The following is a 27734-nucleotide window of genomic DNA, read 5'->3' on the forward strand; positions in this document are numbered from 1 at the left end:
CACACACATCATATACACATACATACAGTCACACACATATACACTTACAGATATACTTTCACACACATCATATACACATACATATAGTCACACACATATACACATACAGATATACAGTCACACACATCATATACACATACATACAGTCACACACATATACACATACATAGTCACTCACATATACACATACAGATATACTGTCACACACATCATATACACATACATACAGTCACACATATATACACTTACAGATATACTGTCACACACATCATATACACATACATACAGTCACACACATATACACATACAGATATACTGTCACACACATCATATACACATACATACAGTCACTCACATATACACTTACAGATATACTGTCACACACATCATATACACATACATACAGTCACTCACATATACACTTACAGATATACTGTCACACACATATACACATACATACAGTCACTCACATATACACATACAGATATACTGTCACACACATCATATACACATACATACAGTCACACACATATACACATACAGATATACTGTCACACACATCATATACACATACATACAGTCACACACATATACATATATACTGTCACACACCTACATATGTAGTTACACGTACAGGGGTAGATTTACTAAGCCTTGGAGAGAGATAAAGTGGAGAGAGATAAAATACCAACCAATCAGCTCCTGTCATTTTACAGGCAATGTTTGAAAAATGACAGTTAAGAGCTGATTGGTTGGCACTTTGGGCCTGATTCACTATGGATCGCTATAGCTGCACGCAGATCTGCTGCGAAAATATGCTAATGTTTGCAATCGCAAAGCCAACATAGAGGCACCTACTACCGCTATCTCACCTTTGTAATACCTTGCAGACCTGCGTATACATCGGTACCATCAAGTAACATTGGACCCTCATGCAGAATTACAGCTACTCGGTCCTTACTCAGAAATTTTAGATGTCATCACACGTACTCAAGCTGCGTATGCCGTCTGGAGTGGCTTATTTATGCACGCCTTGGAAATGGCATTCAAATAGACAGACAGGTCTGTGGTTCTCCAACCACTCCCCCGTCAGCACCCCCAAACGCTGATGTCCTGTCCCTCTGTCTGCGATGGCTTTATATCTGTATAAGTGATCACAGTACGATCGTAATGCTAATTCATGCACGTGCACTGCAGTGCATACAAGTGACTCAAGTCCTTTATCTCTCTCCAAAGCTAAGTACTACATCTGCCCCTTATACACATACATACATACTGTCACACACACATACATACACACTGTCACACATACATACATGTAGCCAGAAACTTATACACACATATATATATCATACTGGTACACAAAGTCATATACATACATTCATTCATTTACACACATACAGATAATCACACACTTAGGGCGGGATGTACTAAGCATTGCATTAGCAATGCGGTACATCCCGCCTGTCTTCGTGTACACACTGCAGTTCATTACCGTGGTATGTACCTAGAATATCGCAAAGGACAGCTACCCCGATAAGAGCTGTCCTTTGCTATGCTGCCCGGCAGAGGGATTTCCGAGTTTAATACCCAGAAGTGCCTCAGGCGTCCTTCTACGCATGCCCAGACGGCCGTGGGGGCTCATGGGAGAGATCCGATCAGATCCCTCCCAACTAGGAGTGTCCTGAAAAGAAGCCCATAGGCTTCCATTGGGTAATGCCACCTAAAGGTGGCGTTACCCATCGGGTTGATGCTTGCCGGTGCTTTGTACATATGGAGAATGCGGTAAAAACCCTGAAAACTGCATTTTCTGGGGTTTTACAGCATTATCCTATTTAGTAAATCTTGGCCTTATTCATATATACATATAGATAGTGTTCCTCCTCCTCCCTCTTACCTTACATCATCACTTGGCACACTGGACCTCATTCAGAGCCGCTCGCAAAATGTGAGCACTCGCTCTGAATGAGGGCGGCCGCGTCTATGTTCAAAGCCGGCCTCCTGGCCGTTCGCTATTCTGTGGGTGACCACCCATAGCTTTAGCGAGCGGCCAGGTTGATGGTCGCGATGGTCAAGACCATCGTGACTTGTGACGAGACCGTTGTGGTAGGGTCTCGTCTGCTGCAAGCCCCAGTGAGCTTTCGGCTCTAATAGAGCCGGAAGTTCACCACTGACATCATGAGTGATGTCAGTGGGGCCGCCCCCAAACGGCAGGCGTTCCGTCAGGAATGCCTCCATTTGGCCAGCCACCCCCCACCCTGCCTACAAAACAGTGCGAGCTGTCGATCACCATCGACAGCCGCCACTTTTGTAGTGAGCCCTGGAGCGAGAGAATCGACCCGCTTGAAAGCTAATAGGTGCTTGCGAGCGGGTCTGAATGAGACCCACTGTCTGTATCTGCTCCTGCTGCCTCTCCTCCCCTCCCCTCCTCTCCCCCATGCTGCTTCTACCACTGACTATCTGTATAGTGCCATGTAGCCCCGTCCCCCTGCTCAGTCCCCCCCTCCCCTCCTCTCCCCCATGCTGCTGCTAGCACTGACTGGTTGTATAGTGCCATGCAGCCCCATCCCCTGCTCAGACCCCCCCCTCCCCTCATCTCCCCCATGCTGCTGCTAGCACTGACTGGCTGTATAGTGCCATGTAACCCCGTCCCCCTACTCAGGCCCCCCCCTCCCCTCCTCTCCCCCATGCTGCTGCTAGCACTGACTGGTTGTATAGTGCAACATAGCCCCGTCCCCCTGCTCAGTCCCCCCCCTCCCCTCATCTCCCCCATGCTGCTGCTAGCATGGACTGGCTGTATAGTGCCATGTAGCCCCGTCCCCCTGCTCAGTCCCCCCCCTCCCCTCATCTCCCCCATTCTGCTGCTAGCACTGACTGGCTGTATAGTGCCATGTAACCCCGTCCCCCTGCTCAGTCTCCACCCTCCTCATTTTCAACTTCTAGTTGTGGTGCTCTTTTGCACTGAAGCTGTAATCAAAGTTGGGGGGCGCCCTGAGACAGGAGGGCAGAGGGAAACTTTAAACTGGATCTGGGGCCAAGATACGATTTGTGGAGCTTGTTAGCTATATCTCCTTCCAGAGCTTCACACTTGTGTATATGACAACTTCATCAATGCTCGGCAGAAACTGACTCGATTAAGGGAGGGGCGACAGGGGTGGTCGTCCAGGGGCCCCCACACAAAGCGACACCTGTTCCCGGGTTGAGGGTCTCATTCAGACCCACTCACAAGCGGAGCGCTCGCAAGCGGGTCGATGTTGAGGCCCTGCGCACGTGCAGCGTCCGCGCTGCGAGTGTGCAAGCCCCGGAGCGAGAGAGAAATTCTCTCACTCTGGGGCTCACTACAAAAGGGGCGGCTGTCAATGGTGATCGACAACTCTTTAATGAGCCGCCCTCCTGGCCGCTCGCTAAGCTGTGGGTGACCACCCACAGCTTTAGCGAGCGGCCAGGTTGATGATCATGAGTGATGTCAGTGGTGCCGCCCCCAGATGGCAGGCGTTCCTTCGGGAACGCCTCTGTTTGGCCAGCCAGCCACCCCCCACCCTGCCTACAAAACGGTGCAAGTTGTCGATCACCATTGACAGCCGCCCCTTTTGTAGTGAGCCCCAGAGTAAGAGAATTTCTCTCTCGCTCCGGGGCTTGCACACTCGCAGTGCGGACGCTGCACGTGCGCAGGGCCTCAACATCGACCCGCTTGCGAGCGCTCCGCTTGTGAGTGGGTCTGAATGAGACCCTCAACCCGGGAACAGGTGTCGCTTTGTGTGGGGGCCCCTGGACGACCACCCCTGTCGCCCCTCCCTTAATCGAGTCAGTTTCTGCCGAGCATTGATGAAGTTGTCATATACACAAGTGTGAAGCTCTGGAAGGAGATATAGCTAACAAGCTCCACAAATCGTATCTTGGCCCCAGATCCAGTTTAAAGTTTCCCTCTGCCCTCCTGTCTCAGGGCGCCCCCCAACTTTGATTACAGCTTCAGTGCAAAAGAGCACCACAACTAGAAGAGGGTGGAGACTGAGCAGGGGGACGGGGTTACATGGCACTATACAGCCAGTCAGTGCTAGCAGCAGAATGGGGGAGATGAGGGGAGGGGGGGGACTGAGCAGGGGGACGGGGCTACATGGCACTATACAGCCAGTCCATGCTAGCAGCAGCATGGGGGAGATGAGGGGAGGGGGGGGACTGAGCAGGGGGACGGGGCTACGTTGCACTATACAACCAGTCAGTGCTAGCAGCAGCATGGGGGAGAGGAGGGGAGGGGGGGGCCTGAGTAGGGGGACGGGGTTACATGGCACTATACAGCCAGTCAGTGCTAGCAGCAGCATGGGGGAGATGAGGGGAGGGGGGGGTCTGAGCAGGGGATGGGGCTGCATGGCACTATACAGCCAGTCAGTGCTAGCAGCAGCATGGGGGAAAGGAGGGGAGGGGGGGACTGAGCAGGGGGACGGGGCTTCATGGCACTATACAACCAGTCAGTGCTAGCAGCAGCATGGGGGAGAGGAGGGGAGGGGGGGACTGAGCAGGGGGACGGGGCTACATGGCACTATACAGACAGTCAGTGGTAGAAGCAGCATGGGGGAGAGGAGGGGAGGGGAGGAGAGGCAGCAGGAGCAGATACAGACAGTGGGTCTCATTCAGACCCGCTCGCAAGCACCTATTAGCTTTCAAGCGGGTCGATTCTCTCGCTCCAGGGCTCACTACAAAAGTGGCGGCTGTCGATGGTGATCGACAGCTCGCACTGTTTTGTAGGCAGGGTGGGGGGTGGCTGGCTGGCCAAACAGAGGCGTTCCCGAAGGAACGCCTGCCATCTGGGGGCGGCACCACTGACATCACTCATGATCATCAACCTGGCCGCTCGCTAAAGCTGTGGGTGGTCACCCACAGCTTAGCGAGCAGCCAGGAGGGCGGCTCATTAAAGAGAAACCACCGCCCTCATTCAGAGAGAGCGCTCGCATTTTGCGGATGCAGGGGGGTTTCTGCGTACATAGAAACCCTCCCTGACACACAACATTGGGGGGCGGAGCCAATATGACAAGCCCCGCCCCATATACCCGCAAATCACTGCATTACATTGAGGGGGCGGGGCCTAATGGATCGAGGTGCTCGGTCCTTGTTGCAACCAGGACTGGTCCTGTAGTAGCTGCTGCATTAAGTGAAGGTATGTTTGTGTAATGTTTCGGTTTGTGTGTATGTATGTATGTATGTATGTGATTCTATTCTATATGGATATATGTCATGGTGTATACAGTATGTTATGTGTATACTGTGTATGTGTTAGTGTGTATATGTATATATGTTCTAGTGTCCATGTGTTAATATGTATATATGTATTAGCGTGTGTATACTGTTTATGTGTGAGTGTATGATATATATATATATATATATATATATATATAGTATCCAAAGTGTAGCGGCACTCACGGGACTTGTTTAGATCAAGAAATTATAAACTGCTGATAGCAGGCTTGAGTTCCAACGTTTCAGATTAAAGATTAAATATCTGAAACGTTGGAATTCAAGCCTGCTATCAGCAGTTTACAATTTCTTGATCTAAACAAGTCCCGTGAGTGCGGCTACACTTTGGATACTATTTGGACACAGATTTGGACTTGTGTGCGTAGAGGGCACCTGGGCAAGTACAAATTTTTATTATGAGTGCCGGATTCAAATGGGTTCTATATATATATATATATATATATAAATTTATTTTCAGGGCCCCCCCCTCAAAAAAAATCCTACGTTTGTCCCTGTCTTCATGTGGCGGGGGTAGGCTCTGGGTGGGTCTTTCAGGGAGGGGGGTGGGCTCTGTGTGGTTTGGAGGGGCCCCCACAATTTAGTTGCCCTGGGGCCCCCACAAGCCTTAATTCGGCCCAGATAGTAGCAGTGCTGTCATGTGACCACACATTATAGGCAAATGTAATGCAAACACAAATGTTGCAGACAGTCCTGTTTGTCACAAAAGGAAATATTTAGTTCACATACTTTAGATTTCTGATGCTATTGGATTAACATAGTTGATGAGATTAGAAAAATGTGTGTGTATATACTGTTATTATGAGCAGAATTATATACTATAGGGGCAATTTAATTGTTTTGTGGGCGGCGATAATTAGTGGGCGCCAAGTGTTGCAATTTAATGGTTTTGGGTACCCATTAATTAGACTAGCTGAGGGCTGCATAGGCATGAGGCTATATAAGAGTCCTCAGTTTTTGTGATTGGTCAGTAATAGGGAATTTGTTTGCTAGGCAGTTTTCTCCTTTTTGAGGCCCTTTTTTCATTAGTTGACAGTTAGCCAATTAGAGTTTCAAGGGGCTTGCATAATGAGTTTTTCTATTTAAGGCTAAATTTGAATAGGTTCAGCCTCTTTTTCAGTTGGAAGCCCCTCGCTCCCTACCCAAAACCGTGTGTTTGTCCTTTACTAAACAATTTTAAAGCAGTAGGCGGGAAGGCGATACTAACCAGCGGGCACATGTGGCATAAGTGGTTGCTGTGGGGCACTTGCCCCTTTGAAGGACAGGGAGTGTGTCCTACCTATGCGGGGTGGACAATTGGGCGCTTTCTTTGCGGAAGTGTCTGGACTGTGCCATAGTAAGGGGTGGTGAGACTTTCACAGCGCAGGTTACGCATATTGAAAGGGGGGTATCTTAGTCATCCCCAGTTTTTGGTGAGAAGTATTTGGCTAGAGCTGGGTTGTGGTAGCGCCTTCTTTTGCCACCCTTTATTAAAATAAATTCATGCAATTAATAAATACATTAATTTGATTCGAACCAAGCACTTGTTGTCAGTGTCATTATTTTAGAGTTAAGATTAGCATAAAATGGTTTTAATGTTTTTCACAATAAATGAATGGACGCCTTATTGCGGTCATCAGGCCTTATTAGACCAGGTTTAGACATGTAAAACGGATAAACCCATCTACAGTCCTGGTTAGGGCGCCCAAACTGCTGTTTGGACACTCTAACTACCGGTTTATTGCACATTTTTGCTCGCATCATCCAGAGGGTGCAAGCAGAAATGCTGGCGGCTATAATGCCCACGTGGAGCAACAATTGAATTGCTCCATCTGGTCCCAAAACATATAGCTGACCAAAAACCCCTAATGGCCGGATTCAATTAGAGGCGGAAAGCCATGATCGGCGAAAAGCGTCCTGGAATTGAATAGGGCGATACTTCGTAAAGTGGCGAAAACCGCACATCGGTGAAAACTTTTTGGCAATCTCGGCTTTTCAACGCTAATTGAATATGGGCCTTAGATTGACTGCAATTGGCACACAGTAGGAAGTAGGATATATGAATGGAAATATTCATGTAACTTGGCTGTCCCTGGTTGTCTGCTGTAATAAATATGTGAGCTCAATTAGGCACTGCCACGATTATTAACACTTCATATCACGGCAGAATTTTTTTTATTTCAAATGAAAGTAGCCCCACTATGTACTAAACTGAACCCGCAAGGACAGCGGTAGTGATAACCGCTGTCCCTGTGAGTTATTTCCCCAGCATTTTGGAGCAGTCTTTCACATTTGTGAAAAACTCCTCCAGGGGAATCTGACACTGCATTGGAAGATCTCTCTCCTGAGAGTAAAGCCTCCATAGACTTAAAGCGGTTTACACCATCTGAAAATGATGTAAACTAATGGGGCCAAACTCCAAAATGATTTGCCTTTCGGAATTTGGGACATAGGGGTCAGATCATAGTCCTCATTGATAATAATGGGGACTGCGATCTGCAGTGTTAATTAGCCTTCTGCAGGAGATTTCTATGAAATGCCATGCATTAGGCTATTAATACATAGCAACAATTCATAAAATTATGTAGAAACTGCAGTTTCTACATAATTATATGAAAATAAAAACATTTGATAATTAGGCCCCTTCATGTTCTATAATATATGGGAGTTATTGAAATGTTCTCATCTCACTTTTCCATTAGGAACCAGCAGTGCTCAGTCATCCTGCCTCAGCAATGAAGTCTCTCACACCATCCAGAGACTAACGTTCTTCCGTCAGCTAGGCCAGGGTGGCTTTGGAAAGGTAAGTAATGAGGTTTTATTTGTCACAGGGGAATTACTGTATGTCTGAATTTGGATGTTAGTACAGATGTACAGAGCTACAGCACAATTTCATTCAATGTTAGTTTTGATTTGTCACTCCACCTAATGTTATTCCACACTGTACTTGCTGCATTACATGTAATTTATAGTGCTGGGTCTGTGATAGTGTCAATTCATTGTGCGCTGTGGTGTTGTTGGTGTATTATTAGGAGACAGCATTTGGGGTTATAGAAAGCATCTAAAGATACTGTAGACACATAATGCAAAAGTGTAAAGTTTAACCTCATACCACTTTAAAATTATCCTGAAAGATATAAAGGGCCTATGGTCTGACTAGTGATGTCATGGATGTGACCTAGGGATGGCCATCGACCATTGATGATTCATAATCATTGATGGTTTATGGCTGATGTCGAATGCTTTTACCATCGATGGGGGAGAATCAGACGGTTTCCCTTCATCGATGGCACAGCATAAACTATTTATTTTTTTTACAAGGTGCCAGGACACGGAGCACAGCACCTCCCCTACACCTGCGAAGCCCTGTCCCCAGGTTCTGATTGGCCCACCATTGCACAGTTGGTAATATATATATATATATATATATATATATATATATACTACCATTCAAAAGTTTGGGGTCACTTAGAAATTTCCTTATTTTTGAAAGAAAAGCACTGTTTTTTTCAATGAAGATAACATTAAATTAATCAGAAATACACTCTATACATTGTTAATGTGGTAAATGACTATACTAGCTGCAAACTTCTGGTTGTTAAAGGAATATCTACATAGGTGTATAAAGGCCCATTTCCAGCAACCATCACTCCAGTGTTCTAATGGTACATTGTGTTTGCTAAGCGCGTTAGAAGACTAATGGATGATTAGGAAACCCTTGTACAATTATGTTAGCACAGCTGAAAATGGGTTTGCTTGTTAGAGAAGCTATAAAATTGGCCTTCCTTTGAGCTAGTTGAGTATCTGGAGCATCACATTTGTGGGTTCGATTATACTCTCCAAATGGCCAGAAAAAGAGAACTTTCATGTGAAACTCGACAGTCTATTCTTGTTCTTAGAAATTAAGGCTATTCCATGTGAGAAATTGGCAAGAAAACAAGAGATATGGTAAGAACTTACCTTTGTTATCTCTGTTTCTACGAAGTCCATAGGGTCCACAGGGTTGACCTTGGGGTATAGCTGGATCTGGATCCATGGGCACCACGCAGTTAAAGCTTTGCTGCTCCCAGGATGCACTTGGGTCCGTCCTCCTCTATACCCCGCCCCGGCCACAGGCACCTCAGTTGGTAAGCAGCTAAGGCCGGAGGAGGAGACTAAACAGAGAGAAGGAAGACTGGAACACACAAGAAACCATACTCACAGAAATGGGAGACGGAAAACCGGTGACCAGCCACACAGCCCATTTGAAGCCAGGTGCGTCAGGGCGGGCGCCCTGTGGACCCTATGGACTTCGTAGAAACAGAGATAACAAAGGTAAGTTCTTACCATATCTCTTGTTTTCTACTTCAGGGTCCATAGGGGGTCCACAAGGTTGACCTTGGGGATGTCCCAAAGCAGTTCAACTAAGGGCGGGGACGCTCCTGTGCTGAAAGGAGTACCCGGCGCCCGAAGGATGCATCCTGAGAGGCGAAGGTGTCAAACGCATAGAACCTCAAAAACGTTTGAATTGAAGACCAAGTGGCCGCCTTACACAGCTGAACAGCCGAGGTGCCACGTCTAGCAGCCCAAGAGGGACCCACAGAACGAGTGGAATGAGCCTTAACAGAGGCTGGCACAGGTAAACCCTCCTGTGCATAAGCCTCACAAATAACGGAACGAAGCCAACGGGCTAACGTTTGCTTGTTGGCAGGCCAACCCCTCTTGTGAAAACCGAAGAGGACAAACAAAGAATCCGACTTCCTAACCGAAGCAGTCCGATCCACATAGATTCTAAGTGCCCGGACTACATCTAAGGAAGCCTCACCAGCTGAAAGATCAGGCGACTGAAAAGCTGGCACAACAAGTTCCTGATTAATGTGGAACTTCGAGACCACTTTGGGCAAAAACTCAGGACGAGTGCGGAGCACCGCTCTGTCCTGATGAAAAATCAGAAAAGGAGGGCGACAGGAAAGCGCCCCCAACTCTGACACCCTCCTGGCAGAAGCAATTGCTAGGAGAAAAACGGTCTTGAACGTCAGCCACTTGAGGTCCACCGCCTCAAGAGGCTCAAAAAGATGACCCTGCAAGACCCGTAGCACCACCGCCAAGTCCAAGGAGCCACAGGAGGCACGAAGGGAGGCTGTATCCTGAGAACACCCTGGAAAAAGGTGTGAACATCCGGTAGTGTAGCAATCCGTCGCTGAAACCACATGGACAATGCAGACACATGAACCTTCAGAGAGGCCAGGCGTAAGCCGAGGTCCAAACCTGATTGAAGGAACTCCAAGATTCTGGAAACCCGGAACACCTGAGGATCATAGTTTCTGGATTCACACCACTGAAAGTAAGTGCGCCACACCCTGTGGTAAATCCGTGCGGAGGCAGGCTTGCGTGCCCTAAGCATGGTACCAATGACTGAACTGGAGAAACCCCTAGACCTCAAGACGGCTGTCTCAAGAGCCACGCCGTCAAAGACAGCCGACCCAGATCCGGGTAAAGGCAGGGCCCTTGAGACAACAGGTCCTGACGCTGAGGAAGAAGGTACGGAGCGTCGATGGAGAGACACCTCAGATCGGAGTACCAAGGGCGTCTGGGCCACGCCGGAGCAACCAGCACGAGCGTGCCGCCGTCCTGCTTGAATTTCCGCAGAACCTGAGGAAGTAAGGATATCGGAGGAAACAGATACGCCAGGTGAAACGTCCATTTCACCGACAGCGCGTCTACCAGACTGGCGCCTGCGTCTCTTGTCCTTGACCCGTAAACGGGCAACTTGTGATTGTGACGGGAGGCCATCAAGTCCAGCTCCGGCAGCCCCCACCTGTCCACGAGTAGCTGAAACACCTCTGGGTGAAGCGACCATTCCCCGGGATGCACGTCGTGACGGCTGAGGAAGTCCGCCTCCCAATTGAGGACTCCGGGAATGAAGACTGCCGAGATCGCTGGAATGTGACACTCCGCCCAAGCAAGGATGCGAGACACCTCCGACATTGCTGCCTGACTTCGAGTTCCTCCTTGGTGGTTGATATACGCCACCGTGGTGGCGTTGTCGGACTGCACCTGAACCGGCCGTCCGTAAAGAGCGGGACCGGACGACTGCAGGGCCCGATAAACCGCCCGCAGTTCCAGAATGTTGATGGGAAGAAGAGCTTCTTCCGCAGACCAACGACCCTGAAGTGACAACGAGCCGGTCACTGCCCCCCAACCCCGAAGACTGGCATCCGTCGTGAGCAGGACCCAGTCCGGGATCCAAAAGGGACGCCCCTCGACCAGATGAGCTGTCTGAAGCCACCAAGCCCAAGACTGCCGAACCTCCGGGGACAACACCAGCAACTGAGAGCGGATCCGGTGAGGTAACCCGTTCCATTCCGATAGAATCAGCCCCTGCAGAGGCCGGGAATGGAACTGGGCAAATTCCACCATGTCGAATGTTGACACCATGGAGCCCAAAACCCTCATAGCCGAATGGACCGACAGGCGGCAACTGCTCAGGCAACTGTGTATCCTCAGCTGCAGGGAGGAGACCTTCTCCGGGGTCAGGAAGATCCTTTGCTGCCGAGAATCTAGCAGGGCTCCCAAATGAACCATCCGCTGAGATGGAATCAGGGAGGACTTTTTCCAATTTATCAGCCACCCGTGCGCTTGCAGGCAAGCGACCGTCAAGTGGAGATGATGAAGCAGTACCTCCGGGGAACTCGCCAGCAACAGGAGGTCGTCCAGATACGGTAGTAGCCGTACATTCTGGTTCCGAAGATGTGCGGCCATGACCGCCATAATCTTCGTGATCATCCTCGGTGCCGTGGAGAGACCAAAGGGTAGCGCCCGGAACTGGTAATGGTGTTGAAGGATAGCGAACCTCAGATACCGCTGGTGCGAAGGTGCTATCGGAACATGGAGGTAGGCGTCCTGGATATCCAGGGACACCATGTAATCCCCCGGTTCCATCGCCAGAATGATGGAACGTAACGTTTCCATCCTGAACTTGGGAACTCTGAGGAATTTGTTCAGAGACTTCAAGTTGAGGATAGGGCGATGAGAACCATTGGGTTTCCACACCAGAAACAGAGAAGAATAGAACCCCGTCCCTCGTTGTAATTGAGGAACGGGAACAATGACCCCTGCTGTCAGCAAGGACTCTATAGCTTCCTGAATCTGTAAAGACTTTGTCGTATCCTGAGAAGGACTCGTGCAGAAAAACTGGTGGGGCGGTCTGTGCCGAAAAGACAGGGCGTACCCCTGGGAGACCACTTCTCGAACCCAGGCATCCGTGGTGGTATTGTGCCAGCACTGGGCAAATAGAAGAAGTCGGCCTCCCACTCTGGGGTCCCCCAGAGGGAGGCCCGTCCCATCAGGCAGAAGGTTTATCTTCCTGCTTGGAAGAAGGGCGCCTGGCACTCCAGGGCTGCTTCTTGGGCTTAGAAGCGGCCTTGGTCGTCGACTGCCTCGGGAAGGACTGACCTTTTGCCTTGCCCTGAACCCGAAAGGACCGAAAAGCAGAGCTCCGTACCTTGGTAGGAGCAGAAGCCGAAGGGAGGAAGGCTGATTTAGACTTAGCCAGAGTGTCCACAATTTTGTCCAAGTCTGGACCAAAAAGCAACTCCCCATTAAAGGGTAAGGCCTCCAGTCCCTTTTTGGAGTCAGCGTCAGCTCTCCAAGACCTCAGCCACAAGGACCGACGCGCCGACACAGCTGCAGCCGACACCCGAGAGGTTAGCAGGCTTGCGTCTAACGATGCTTCCCCAATGTAGGAAGCCGCATCCCTCATTTGACCTATCAACGCTCTCTGGATCTCCGGAGCATCTTCCGGAAAGGTATCCTCCAAAGCATTGGCCCAGCTCTCGATGGCCTTAGCCACCCAAGAGATGGCCATGGACGGACGGGCCACCGCCCCCGAGAGAGAGTAAATAGACTTCAAACAAGTCTCCACCTTCCTGTCCGTGGGATCCTTCAGGGAGGAGATCGACGGCAAAGGCAGCGTAGCGCTTTTAATTAAGCGGGTAACGTGGGAATCCACCGCTGGAGGAGTTTCCCACTTCCTGCAATGAGCCTCCGGAAACGGATAGTTCGAAGCCAACCGCTTCTGCGGTTGGAACCTCTTGCTGGGCAACTGCCAGGCCCCTGCCATATGATCCGTCAATTGATCGGACAGGGGAAAAACCGTCGAAGCTACCTTGGCCTTTTTAAAATTTGGGTATTTTGACCTGGGCACACCTCCTCAATGTGAAGGATGGCCCGCACCGCCCTAACCAATGCCGGCACATTAATGGAAGACTTAGCCTCCATCTCCTGGGCCCCGGCATCCGAGTCAGAGTCTTCATGGATCTCCCCGTCATCCGAAGACACGTCCGTGTCCGTGAACTGAGCCGCCAGTGAAGCCGGAACGGAACGCTTGGACGCCCGTGGGGGCAAATCACTGTGCAACATATGTTGAAAAGCCGATGACGAAGCCGCCAGACTCTGAACAGAGCTGGAGAGGACGTCCACCAAAAGCTGACAGTAAGTAGAAAATAAGCACAGACAGCAGCACTAGCAAAAGTCACATACCATGCAGAGAAGTTATACTCACTGCACCTTCCGCTACAATCAACCTCCCAGATTCAGTGTCTGGGAGGGCTATAGCGCTGCGAACACTGTCCTTTGCAGGGGGAGAGGTACGCAGGGGGACTGGTCCACTGGAAGCCTGCCTGGGAGCTCTGCTATGCTGCCTGAGGAAGATGGCCGCCGGAGAGCTCTGAGGAGGAGTGGCCGAGTGAGAACAGCCCAGCGACGCCAGCACACATGAGAGAAGGCGCGCTGGGCTGAGGGGAGGAGCGCTGAAGCAGGGAAGGCTGCCTCCCCTGCTAGTACTAAACCCCCGGGGAAGCCGGTTACCCGCCGGTACTTACACCCCGGGGGCCAGCGGACACGCGGGGTATGCCTGAAGAGGGGGAGCCCGCCGCCGCTACTAGCGCCGCCGGTCTGTCCCCAGAGACCGGCGGCATGAAGACTGCATTTTCCCCGCGTGCAGCGCTGACAGCGCTGCACGCGGCTTACCTGGCCCCTTCAGTCCGGCAGCAGTCCTTGGGTGGTCCCGGAGCCACACTAGCACTGACTCCGGGGTCCCGCTGCGATCCCCGGATCAGTACCGGCGTCGCAGCGCCAGCGGGGCTGTTGGAGCGGCAGCATAGACGTCCAGATGGACAGTCTGATGCTGCCGCTCTGAAGACAGTAAAAATAAAATAATAAAATCTTCTTTTTTTTTTTTTTTTAAATAAAGAATAAAGCTTAGGGGCTGCTTATGCAGCCCCACTGCGCAGGGTGACCCGACTCCGGCCGGGCACCAACTAAAACTGAGGTGCCTGTGGCCGGGGCGGGGTATAGAGGAGGACGGACTCAAGTGCATCCTGGGAGCAGCAAAGCTTTAACTGCGTGGTGCCCATGGATCCAGATCCAGCTATACCCCAAGGTCAACCCTGTGGACCCCCTATGGACCCTGAAGTAGAAACTGAACATTTCCTACAACAGTATGTACTACTCCCTTCAGAGAACAGCACATACAGGCTCTAACCAGAGTAGAAAGAGAAGTGGGAGGCCCTGGTGCACAACTGTGCAAGAAGACAAGTACATTAGAGTCTCTAGTTTGAGAAATAGACGCCTCGCAAGTCCTCAACTGGCAGCTTCATTAAATGGTACACGCAAAACGCCAGTGTCAACGCTCACAGTGAAGAGGCGACTCCGGGATGCTGGCCTTCTAGGCAGAGTGGCAAAGAAAAAGCCATATCTAAGACTGGCCAATAAAAGGAAAGATTAATATGGGCAAAAGAAAACAGACATTGGACAGAGAAAGATTGGAAAAAACTGTTATGGACAGACGAATCGAAGTTTGAGGTGTTTGGATCACACAGAAGAACATTTGTGAGATGCAGAACAAGAGAAAAGATGCTGGAAGAGTGCCGGATGCCATCTGTCAAGCATGGTGGAGGTAATGTGATGGTCTGGGGCTGCTTTGGTGCTGGTAAAGTGGGAGATTTGTACAAGGTAAAAGGGATTTTGAATAAGGAAGGCTATCACTCCATTTTGCAACGCCATGCCATACCCTGTGGACAGCACTTGATTGGAGCCAATTTCCTCCTACAACAGGACAATGACCCAAAGCACACCTCCAAATCATGCAAGAACTATTTAGGAAAGAAGCAGGCAGCTGGTATTCTGTCTGTAATGGAGTGGCCAAAGCAGTCACCAGATCTCAACCCCATTGAGCTGTTGTGGGAGCAGCTTGACCGTATGGTACAAACAAAAAAATGTCAGCTGCTCAATCAATCTGGTAGTACTTTTACAGGTGCATGAAAGGGAGGGGTCATACCAAGTAGAAAAGAGAGGGGGGTTTAACCCCCTATTGATCCTCAGCACACTAAACCATACCAGCAACAATATATGAAAACTATATGGTAGTAGAATTTCAGAGATATTAGTTGCATGCATTTGCAAATACATGGGATGCTGCTAGGCCTCGTCAAGGCTTCTCTGTCACTAGCAGTCCCTACACTAAACGGTTCACATCCGGGGCGCAGAGCACCCCAAATTAAGTCCAGCCCAGGACCCCCCAGGGCATCACACGAAAAATGGAAAAAGAATGACAGTGCGGTGTAAAGTATAGAAGTGTGCGAGTAATTACTAAGTGTTAAGGGGTTAAAATATATGTGAAAAATTACATGAATAATAAACAAACATAAAAAGGTGATGTGAAAAGTAACTATGAGTATTAAGTGGTGATGCCCTCAGGAGGCCCAGCCAGAGCAGCCTCGGGGTCCCTACGCCCCAAACGCTCACCCCAAATGTAATGTATGCCAATTAAAGCCTCATAATAAAGGCACATATATATTTTTTGGCAAATGTAAGGCCTCACGATAAAGGCACATACATAAATGCATCCGAATTGAGAGCCAGCTTACCTGGGAGTCACCCCTTTTTCCATTTTTCGTGTGATGCCCTGGGGGGGTCCTGGGCTGGTCTTAATTTGGGGTACTCTGCCCCCCGGACGTGAACCGTTTAGTGTAGGAACTGCTAGTGACAGAGAAGCCTTGACGAGGCCTAGCAGTTTCCCATGTATTTGCAAATGCATGCAACTAATATCTCTGAAATTCTATTACCATATAGTGTTCATATATTGTTGCTGGTATGGTTCAGTGTGCTGAGGAACAATAGGTGGTTAAACCCCCCTCTCTTTTCTACTGACCGTATGGTACGCAAGAAGTGTTCATCAAGCCAATCCAACTTGTGGCAGGTGCTTCAGGAAGTGTGGGGTGAAATTTCTTCAGATTACCTCAACAAATGAACAGCTAGAATGCCAAAGGTCTGCAATGCTGTAATTGCTGCAAAAGGAGCATTCTTTGGAGAAAGCAAAGTTTGAAGGACAAAATTATTTCAAATAAAAATCATTATTTCTAACCTTGCCATTGTCACTTATGTGTCCATCACTCCTATTGCCCAGATGCAATCGGCACTCAGGGAACTGTTAAACAGATGAGTCAGCAGTAAGCACTTGCATTCCAATCTCTCAGAGTGTAATTATCTCCTCAGGGAACAGTGGGCCTGATTGAGAGATGTACGGAAGCCCGATAGTTTACGTACATCTCCGATCTTTGTCATTCTGCACATGCGTAGGATCTGTACTGCGCATGTGCAGATCTGTGTCTGTGACAATGGTCACAGTGCTCTCTAAACCGCAGTATGATTGACATTCTGGGCAAAATTTACTAAGCGGCGGGTTCTAACCTCCGGCGGTTTGGTGGCGGTTTTGCTATCCGCAGATTTACTAAGGCCAAAACCGCTGCAAAACCACCGTCATAACACATTTTAGAATAGAATAGAACAGGGCTGTCATTTAGAAACCGCCGCAAAACCGCCACCAAATTCCCGGCGTTTAGAACCCGCCATCAAACCGCCACCAAACCGCCAGGGTTTAGAACCCGCTGCTTAGTAAATTTTGCTCTTTGTGGTTGTTTGGGAAAGGGGAAGTGGTTTTTACAGAAAGTGGTGGCGTGTCAACCCCGTTTTTCTGGGCGTACCAAGGTTAGTGGCTGCATCCTTGGACGCAGCTCCACTGGCCCCGGAAGCGTGAAACTCACGGCCATCTTGGGTAACCTGAGGGTTACTTAGATGACCGATGTTCATGCAGGTGATGCCATGCAGCTGTGGATCACAAAAGCATCCTGCTACTTTTACATATTATCGCAGAGCAGCTGCGTCCAGAGACTGTGTACAACTCTGAATCAGGCCCAATGTACATCATAAAACACTAACCTTATATATTCAAATGTGAGTTTCTAGCATTGGACCGGCAGGCTACAATTGGCGGCTGTGTCCACCTCGGCACATCCTTTTCGGAGTTTGCTTGGTTACTATAGAAACAGAGTGTATACATAAATAGAAATAATCCCAAGTACATGCAAGTAGGTAATAGCACATATACAAACATAATGATACTGTGAGCATGATACACTAATCATAATAAGCCAATAAACCACATATATAATAAAGAGAATGTAACAACTGCATTAGAGACCTAATCATAGAAAATGTACAAATCAACTAGATCTAAAAAGAAAAAAGTCTCAATAAATCTGCAGCACATATAATTGGTACCCCTGAGCATCCATCTACATAATGTAATCCTGCATTATATTGTTAACATCCTGAATGTCGTCATTCAGAACATAATGCTGTCGACATTCTCACTGTTGACAAAATATATCACACCTATCAGCTCAGCAGGAGTATGCACAAAACTAAAAGAATAAAGCTCACCTTATATCCTATGACACCATGTCTGATTCCGAACGCTGCCCATCATCCTATCATGACTGCAGTACGCTGTGATGACATAATAATAATATATATAATTATATGTATATATACACAATCATTTATGCCTGTACACACACACATATATATACTTGCAGGTGTCCATCAAGTGAACCCACAATACAGATTCCAATGACAACGGCACTCATTAATAAATGATGCTTAACTGCAGAAAATATATACCAATGTTTCCATACTTTATTGCATCGTCTTCACGGTACCTTGAAGACAATACAATAAAGTATTGAAACGTTGGTTCCTACTGTCTGCAGTTAAGCATAGTTTTATTACCGAGTGTCACCATCATTGACATATATATGATCCGCCAAGATCTGTCCCATGTGATATATATATATAAAAATTCTTTAAAAAAAAATAAAATATATATATATGCAGATAGTAGGAATAGCGCACTCATGAGAATAGTATAAAAAGTATAATTTTACTTGTAATAATGCTCACATACATCAAGGCTAAGAACTATGGGGGCGATTAAATTCAACGTGATGTTGAATAGTTACGGGAGGGAGCTCCCACAGCTATTCAATTCACCGCACTGTTTGGGCTGCTAAAGGATTTCTTCTCGCACCCCCCTGGGGATGTGGAGAGAAATCCGACCAAAGTGCCGAGCGCGTAGCTGTTTTTCTGCTTAACGCGGCGCTAACAACCGCGCACCCGGCACTTTGGTCAGAGAATGCCGGTTAAAGCGCCTTAACACCCTTGTTAAGGCGCAATAACTGTCATTCTCTGACCACACAGCGTACTGAATTGAATAGATCCGGGAGCTCGTTCCCGGCGCTATTCAATTTGCATTGGATTGAATCGCCACCTTTGTACACAGCCCATTAATCAGCTCTTCTCAGCTGGCAGATCTCTTAGTCGCCACCGCTATAGGAGCCTCCGGGTCAGCGCTGCTTCTGGAGATAGCAGAGGACCTCAACGTCTCACATCAGTTTAGACCACGCCCTACATATATAATAAAATTAATTAAAAGTCTAAAATTAATAGCATAGTCATAATGGGGGCAATTCAACTCAGCATGATGTTGAATAGCCCCAGTAAGGAGTTCCCAAAGCTATTCAATTCACTGTGTTGTTAAGTCATACTACAGGATATCTGCTCGCACCCTCCTCAGTTGCAAACAGAAATCCAACTTCAGTGCTGGCTGCAATGCTATTTTCTGGCTTAGCGCGGAGCTAACAGCCTCGCGGCTGGCACTTTAGTCAGAGAATGCCGGTTACCACGACTAAACACCAAGCTTATGGCGCCGTAACCCGCATTATTCAACTTAAGGCACACATCCACTAGCAGACCTCAAAACGACTGCAGGATTGCAACATTGTAATCGTGCACTCGTTTGACAGTATGTGCTGTGCCCACACTGAACGAGCAGTCGGTCAGTGTAGTCACATCAATCATCCCCTAACATGCTCAACCTGACCTTATCGTCAGGTTGTTCAGCATGTTTGCCCGATAGATGTCTAAAATGACCAGCGGGAGCGCGCATTGCTGGTCGTTTTAGACATTTTAATGAACGATTTGACAATGATTAATCGTTATTGTTCAATCGCTCATTTTAATCGTGTAGTGGATGTGCGCCATTTAGTGATTCTAGTTGGACCTAACAGCGTGGTCAATTGTATAGCTCTAGGAATTCCTTCCTAGGACTATTCAACATTGCGCTGAATGGAATTGCCCCCAATAAATGAGATAGAGACAGTAACAGGGAGTTACTAGTAGGCGGTAAATACAAGGAGCATTTCACACCAATTCCATCACATAAGAAAAACGTATGTAACATGTGTGCATATACAGGGAGTCACACATGCAGCAGATCACATATGCAGTCACACATGCAGCAGGTAACATATGCAGTCACACATGCAGCAGGTCACATATGTAGTCAGACATGCAGCAGGTCACATATTTAGTCACACATGCAGCAGGTCACATATGCAGTCACACATGCAGCAGATCACATATGCAGTCACACATGCAGCAGATCACATATGCAGTCACACATGCAGCAGATCACCTATGCAGTCACACATGCAGCAGATCACCTATGCAGTCACACATGCAGCAGATCACATATGCAGTCACACATGCAGCAGGTAACATATGCAGTCACACATGCAGCAGGTCACATATGTAGTCACACATGCAGCAGGTCACATATGTAGTCACACATGAAGCAGGTCACATATTTAGTCACACATGCAGCAGGTCACATATTTAGTCACACATGCAGCAGGTCACATATGCAGTCACACATGCAGCAGGTCACATATGCAGTCACACATGCAGCAGGTCACATATGCAGTCACACATGCAGCAGGTAACATATGCAGTCACACATAAAGCAGGTCACATATGCAGCAGATCACATATGCACTCACACATGCAGCAGGTCACATATGCAGTCACACATGCAGCAGGTCACATATTTAGTCACACATGCAGCAGGTCACATATGCAGTCACACATGCAGCAGGTCACATATGTAGTCACATATGCAGCAGGTCACATATGCAGTCACACATGCAGCAGATCACATATGCAGTCACACATGCAGCAGATCTCATTTCTATGCAGATAAACATACAGGGTCACACATACAGAGCATCATACATGCACACATAGGACCTCATTCAGAGCTGCTCGCAAAAAGCGAGCGCTCGCTCTAAATGAGGGCGGCCGCTTTGTTTTTTCTTGCCGGCCTCCTGGCCACTCGCTAAGCTTTTAGCGAGTGACCAGGTGATGGTCGAGACCATCGTGACATGCGACGAGACCCTTGGGGTAGGGTCTCATCTAACGCAAGCCCCAGGTAGCTTCCTGCTCTAACAGAGCAGGAAGCTACCTACTGACATCACTGTTGATGTCAGTAGGGCCACCTACAAACGGCAGGCGTTCCTTCAGGAACGCCTCCGTTTGTCCGGCCACCCCCCTCCCCACCTACAAAATGAGACGAGCTGTCGATCAACATCGACAGCCGCCCCTTTTGTAGTGAGCCCCGGAGCAAGTGAATTTTGTCACTCGCTCCGGGGCTTGCGCACGAGCACATCGGCCGCTGCACATGCGCAGGTCCTCACCAACGACCCGCTTGCGAGTCACACATAGTTTGAGACACTTACACACACATACTTAAACAGTAGTTAAACTCTCTCTTATCTTGTAGGTCAGGTACTGGTTGTTCTAGTTGTCACAGATAAGCCCTCTGCTCCATGATACCAGAGCAGCCAGATAAGCAGGCAGGAGGCAGTACAATGGTCCATTTAGCCACGCCCCCTGTCCTCAGAACACACCCCCTCCCTCTGCTTATCCTACAGCACTAGCAGCAGCACTTCAATTTAAAGGTGCCCATCCACTAGCAGACATGAAAACGACTGCACAATTACGACATTGTAATCGTGCAGTCGTTTGTCAGTATGTGATGAGCCTGCACTGAACGAGCAGTCGTTCAGTACAGGCTCAATCATCATCTGCAAACATGCTCAACCTGACGTTATCGTCAGTTTGATCAGTATGTTTGCAAGATGATAGATGTCTAAACGACCAGTGGGCACGCACCTCGCTGGTTGTATTAGACACTTTTGCAAATGATTTGCAAACGATTGTTATCGTCCAATCGCTCAACTTAATCGTCTAGTGGATGGGCACCTGTAGTTAATGTCCCCCCACAGGCAGCACAAGGCAGCTGGCAGCCTGTGACAGGATTTTTTTTTTTTGTCAACACTACCAGCTAATCTTTTGGGTGGCGAGACAATTTTCACGATGGGCCTGCAGCTCCACCCGCCCCATTTATTAATCCGACCCTGGAATTACACCTTTTATTAAATTTAACATTTCCATTGTTTCGATAAATTTGCCACGCAACATAAGTTATGGTTTAAATTAATATTGCCTTTATTACATGTGGCACTTTTGTATGTGTGTGATGTTTGTCTTTACACTGTACAAGAAATGCTGTTTCACTGAAATGCAACCTGCAAGGTACAAATCTGTGGCATTAAAGGTATTACAAGAGTAAATGTACTAAACTGTGGATTAGAATGCAGTTTGCAAACAGAAATCAGATGAGGGGTTTAATATCTAAGCTTCCAGGCCTCTCCTTTTACCCCTGGCCATTGGATACCAGGATAGTACTATGAAAATATATTACAATAAATATTGCATCTATAAACGAATAATAACTATGGTCTAAACAAATAAAGTATGCTCTTGAGCCTAAAGATATAAAGCATGTCACTGATTACAAAGAAATAAATCATGTCCCTGATTACAAAGAAATAAATCATGTCACTGATTATAAAGAAATAAATCATGTCACTGATTATAAAGAAATAAATCATGTCCCTGATTATAAAGAAATAAATCATGTCACTGATTATAAAGAAATAAATCATGTCACTGATTACAAAGAAATAAATCATGTCACTGATTATAAAGAAATAAATCATGTCCCTGATTATAAAGAAATAAATCATGTCACTGATTATAAAGAAATAAATCATGTCCCTGATTATAAAGAAATAAATCATGTCACTGATTATAAAGAAATAAATCATGTCACTGATTACAAAGAAATAAATCATGTCCCTGATTACAAAGAAATAAATCATGTCACTGATTATAAAGAAATAAATCATGTCACTGATTATAAAGAAATAAATCATGTCCCTGATTATAAAGAAATAAATCATGTCCCTGATTATAAAGAAATAAATCATGTCACTGATTATAAAGAAATAAATCATGTCCCTGATTATAAAGAAATAAATCATGTCACTGATTATAAAGAAATAAATCATGTCACTGATTATAAAGAAATAAATCATGTCACTGATTATAAAAAAAAGCATAACTAATAATTAGTTGTTCAAGAAAACAATGCTGCGCCCATAATAAATACCTACCTAGCATCTTCTTTCTTTCTTATGCTGGGGAATATGGTAATCCATATGGGAAAGAGAAAAAACATATGGGCCAGATGAAATTAGCCACAGATTGAGTCTTGCGGTCTGTCCCCCTACAAATGTGCTCAGAGCTATTCAATTACAAACCCACAAGCAGCCCAGGAACAGCAGCTAAAGCTTATTTATACTTCCAGCATCCAGAGGTACCAGGAGAAATTAGCATTAACTGCCAGGACCTCTTGCTGTCTCCATAATAGGTCCAGGGTGCGCGGGGCACACCCTGCACCCATAGTATTATTTACCTACCGGAGTCCACGTCGGTGCAGGGATTCATCGTTGTAAAAACGACCGGAAAATGGCAGGCGCAGCCATTTTACAATCGTTTGCACAGTACAGAGAAAATGGCCACCGCGGCCGTTTTCCCGGTGACTAGCGCATACTCTATAGAGTCTGGGCCCAGAGTCTATAACTCCGGTGCTGACTGCACACAGCTCAGTACGCTGCCGGTCACCGGACAGAGAGGAGGGGACCCGTGTCGGAGACTGCACATGGGCCCCCTCCTCTCTAGAAATGCCCCTGGGTCCTGGGGGCAAATGAAAAGATACACATCCCCTCACACATCACTCAGAAAGAGGATGCTGGTGCTGCTCAGTGGGTGCGATCTCCAGAAATGTTACAGGGGAAGGGGGCAACCCTGGGCCCCTACCGGGTCCCTCACACAAGCCCAGGCCCCGGTAAACAGTACCCGCTCCCCCTTTTGGCACCACTGCTACCTGCTGGCTCTGAGCTGCTCAAGTGTCTATAATTGAATAGTTCCGGGTACTTTAGCTAACAAAACAAACTTAATGACTCACGGCTAATTGAATCTGCCCCTTCGAATGAATGGGTCACTCCCGAGAAGCACCTGACTGTCCCTACACCAAATGATTTAAGCTCCAGTGAGTAGGGAAAGGTAATAGGTAGCTAAGCAGGAGCGATCTCTTACACTGCTCAGCCAATCACATACAGTATGAGAGCAGCAGCAAATCCTTTGTTAAAATAAATAATAGATAATTCAAGTCTATGGGCCTGATTCAGACCCACTCGCGAGCGGCTGTCCGCTCGCAAGTGGGTCGATGTTATGCACTGAGCATGCGCACGACGGAGGGAGCTCCGTCGTGCGCATGCGCCAGACGCGACGAGCGAAGGAAAGTCCTTCGCTCGTTGTGTCCGATCAAAGGGGGCGTGCTGTCAATGTTGATTGACAGCACGCCCCCTTTGGTGGGCGTGCCGGGGGCGTGCCTCCCTGACGGGGGCGTTCCCACGGGAACGCCTCCCGTCAGAAGCCGGCCCACTGACATCACTAGTGATGTCAGTGGGAGTGATTTTGGCTCTGATAGAGCCAAAATCACTCCGGAGCTTGCGGTTGAAAACCTCAACCGCAGGCTCCGGCTCGCAATTTCGATGGTCGCGATGGTCTCGACCATCGCGGCCATCACAAAGCACGCTCGTATAGCCTGTGGGTGGTGACCCACAGCTATACGAGCGTCCAGGAGGACGCTCCATGAAAATGGAGCCCGGCCCTCATTCAGAGCGTGCGCTCTGCTCAGAGCGTACGGCTCTGAATGAGGGCCTATATGTGCAAAGTGGGAAAACTAGGTACAATACTGCATCTAATGCACACTTAGGGTCTGATTCAGACCCGGTCGCAAGCGCTGAGCGCTCGCAACCGGGTCGATGGTGGCCCAAAGCACATGCGCAGACCAGGGCCGGCTCAGTCATGCGCATGCGCGAGACCCGGATAGCGACGGGCACTCCGTCGCTCCGGGTCTCGTACCAAAGGGGGCGTGCTGTCGATGTTGAGTGACAGCACGCCCCCATTGGCGGGCGGGCCGGGGGGTGGCTGCCCAAACAGAGGCGTTCCCATGTGAACGCCTACCGTTTGGGGCTGGGCCCCCCTGACGTCACAAGTGATGTCAGTGGAGAGATTCCGGCTCTGTTAGAGCCGAAATCTCTCTGGGGCTTGCGGCAACGAGACCCTACCACAAGGGTCTCGTCGCAAGCCCGATGGTCGTGATGGTCTTGACCATCGCGACCATCTTCCTGGCCGCTCGCTATAGCTGTGGGTGGTCACCCACAGCTATGCGAGCGGCCAGGAGGCCGTTCTAAAAGCGCTCTGTCAGAGCGTCCGGCTCTGAATCAGGGCCTTAGCAGACTGATTTACATTCATACAACTCCTCACATCAGTGGCTGCAAACTTTTTCTCCAGCAGACAGAGAAGCTGAGAGGGGGTGGAGGGAGGTACATATACAAAGTACCTGTCCCAGGTCCACTTGGAGCCTCATCCTCACGTCCGCGGCCTTAGCTAAATTGTATTATGGGTTGGGGAAAATGACAGTGCAGACCAAAAGCTTCTTATTGTTCTGTCTTATTTAATAAAATAGTAAAATCCTTGTTGGCAGTGGGGTAACTAGGGCAGGGCGAGCGGGCACGTGCCCTGGATGCCGTGGGACCAATGGCGCAGGGGGGCACCGCCAACCACGGTACCGACCTGCCCTAGATAGCCAGTGTAGCGCTGACCGCAGTGAGTGCGGTCACTGCTACACATTTACTCAGGACCGGTGCTAGGCTTCCATGCGCCCAGCACCGGTCCTGTGCTGCACACACAGCCGAGCCCCTTCCCTCCCCCTAAGCGCCTACCCAATAGCGCCAGGCGGAGGGTGGGAGGCGGGCTCCGGCTGGTGTATTTACACACATATCGCCGCCAGCGCCAGTGGCGTAAGTTCATCCTAGACGCCCGGAGGCAAGTTATAATTTGGTGCCCCCCCGACAGCCGCTGACACTGTAATGTAGCAATTCTCATGCAGACAGGCTATAGATAGACTAAGACAGCAGCTGATGGTCTGACACGAAGTTCTCCACTAGTGTATGGTGGCTTATCAGGTGCCATGAAGGGCCATGATGGTACATAGTTACAGCCCTAAGTGGGGTGAATATGTTGTGGACAATGGAGGAGGTGCCCTCTTTAGAGCTGGAGCCCGGCGGCAGGCGCCTCCATTGTCTCCCATAGTTCTGCCCTTGTATCTGTCACTGTCCTATAGTATGTATCACAATACGTCCTGGCGCACCCAGAACAGTTATATTTGGTTCTCCAGTATAAAGATTAATCATAACCCTGCCCATGATATGTATATATATATATAATCTCCGTGCCACACATATAATATATAGTAAGTATAGATCATCAGCCTGTCCTGCACATACAGTAGATAGCTATGTGTGCTGCTGCTGCTGCTGCTGCCCGCCCTCTCATCTTCTCCTCCTCTCCAGCCTTTGATGGATTTTACACTACGCCACGGATACAATTTTCCTTCCCTCGCAGAAAGGTGCTGTCCCACGTCCCCGGTGCAGGTAAACAGCTATTCCGGGCCGCCTCTCCATCCATCCTGTCTCCTACCGCCCCCTCCCAGGTTTAGGGGACGCATAGAGAGGAGAAGACCATTCCAATGGGGACTGCTGGTAGCTGCCAGGAGGGTGATGCAGGACTGTGACTGGCAAGAGGGTGCGAGGCAGGGGCTTGGCAATAGAGGGGGCTTCAGAAACTTATCATGGACTAGCAGAGAGGGGGGGCATTGCTAATATTCGAGGACATGCAAAAGCTGAGGTACAGGGTAATAGGAGTGGGCAACATGGCAGAACCCAAAGGGAGAGGGAGGTGATAGTTCTGGGGGGCAAAGGGAGGGGAGCTCTTACCTGTGGCTGAGCTCTCAGACAGCAGGGGCTGCCGGCTCCCGATCAGCCAGTTTTATTTCTCCGGGAGGTGGTCCACCACGCAGATCCTGTCTCCCGGGTCCCAGCCGCACTCTCCACAGACAGTGTCTCCACCACCACGGTCCATCTGCACTCTGCAGTGTCGGGCGGCTCTTCAGAGGAGCACGGGGCAGGCGCAGGATGAGGTCGCGGGCGGTCACATGATACGTGGTGACGTCCGCGGCCCGCAGAGAGCACAGAGTGTGTAGTGGAGCCGGAGGAGGAGCGCCGCTGATGCTGATTGGCGCTCAGCTCAGCGGCTCCTCTCTCTGGCTTTCTTTTATTTACAGACTAGTGAAGCCGGCGTTAGCGGTATAGGGGTAGGTATAGATGCGGTGGAAGGAAGTGGAACGGCCGGGTCCCTGGAGACAATGGAGCCAGATGCCCCCTTCAGGGCTGGGCGCCCGGCGGCAACTGACTCCATTGTCTCCGGGAGTTCCGCCACTGGCCAGCGCGGCGGCGATGTGTGTGTTAACCAGCCAGCAGCCAATGAGTCAGACAGACTCTCATTGGCTGCTGCTGCTGCACACACATCGCCGCCGCCCGGCAGCAATGTGTGTGTTAATCACTAGCCAATGAGAGTCAGACAGACTCTCATTGGCTGCTGTGCCCGCTGCAAGAGCCGGGCTGGAGCTCACTCATGAGCTTGGTCTTCCGGCTCCTGCAGTGGCTAACGGGAGAGACGTCACAACGTCTCTCCCATAATGCAGAGCGCGAAAGCCCGGTGGTTTGGACGGCAGTGGGAGCAGGAGCCGGGATTAAGGTAAGTGGTCTTTCTTTAACTCGTGTGTTGCATCGGGGTGGGGGGGGGGACCACTACTGGGGAGAGGGCTACTACTGGGGCACTGCATCGGGGGGAGGACCCACTACTGGGGGCACTACTGGGGAGGGGGCTACTCCTTTGGGCACTGCATGGGGGGACTACTGGGGGCATTGAATAGGGAGGACCACTACAGGGGGCACTGTATAAGGGGCACTGGATAG

The 27734-nt window shown here is 49.0% G+C and overlaps 1 protein-coding gene and 1 pseudogene across 1 annotated transcript in view; one reads left to right on the forward strand and one right to left on the reverse strand.

Annotated features, from left to right (window-relative positions):
* LOC148517640 (serine/threonine-protein kinase PLK2-like) overlaps positions 1-18088 on the reverse strand; it is an 83085-nt pseudogene extending 64997 nt beyond the window's left edge.
* LOC148517641 (protein kinase C delta type-like) overlaps positions 1-27734 on the forward strand; it is an 81121-nt gene that overhangs the window by 5229 nt on the left and 48158 nt on the right. The window contains exon 3 of the mRNA XM_088478491.1: positions 7929-8029. Coding sequence (XP_088334617.1) covers positions 7929-8029 — 101 coding nt within the window. The remainder of the gene's footprint in view (positions 1-7928; positions 8030-27734) is intronic.

The sequence above is a fragment of the Taudactylus pleione genome, unplaced genomic scaffold, assembly GCF_031769625.1.
Source record: "Taudactylus pleione unplaced genomic scaffold, aTauple2 ptg000214l, whole genome shotgun sequence".
Classification (NCBI taxonomy): domain Eukaryota; kingdom Metazoa; phylum Chordata; class Amphibia; order Anura; family Myobatrachidae; genus Taudactylus; species Taudactylus pleione.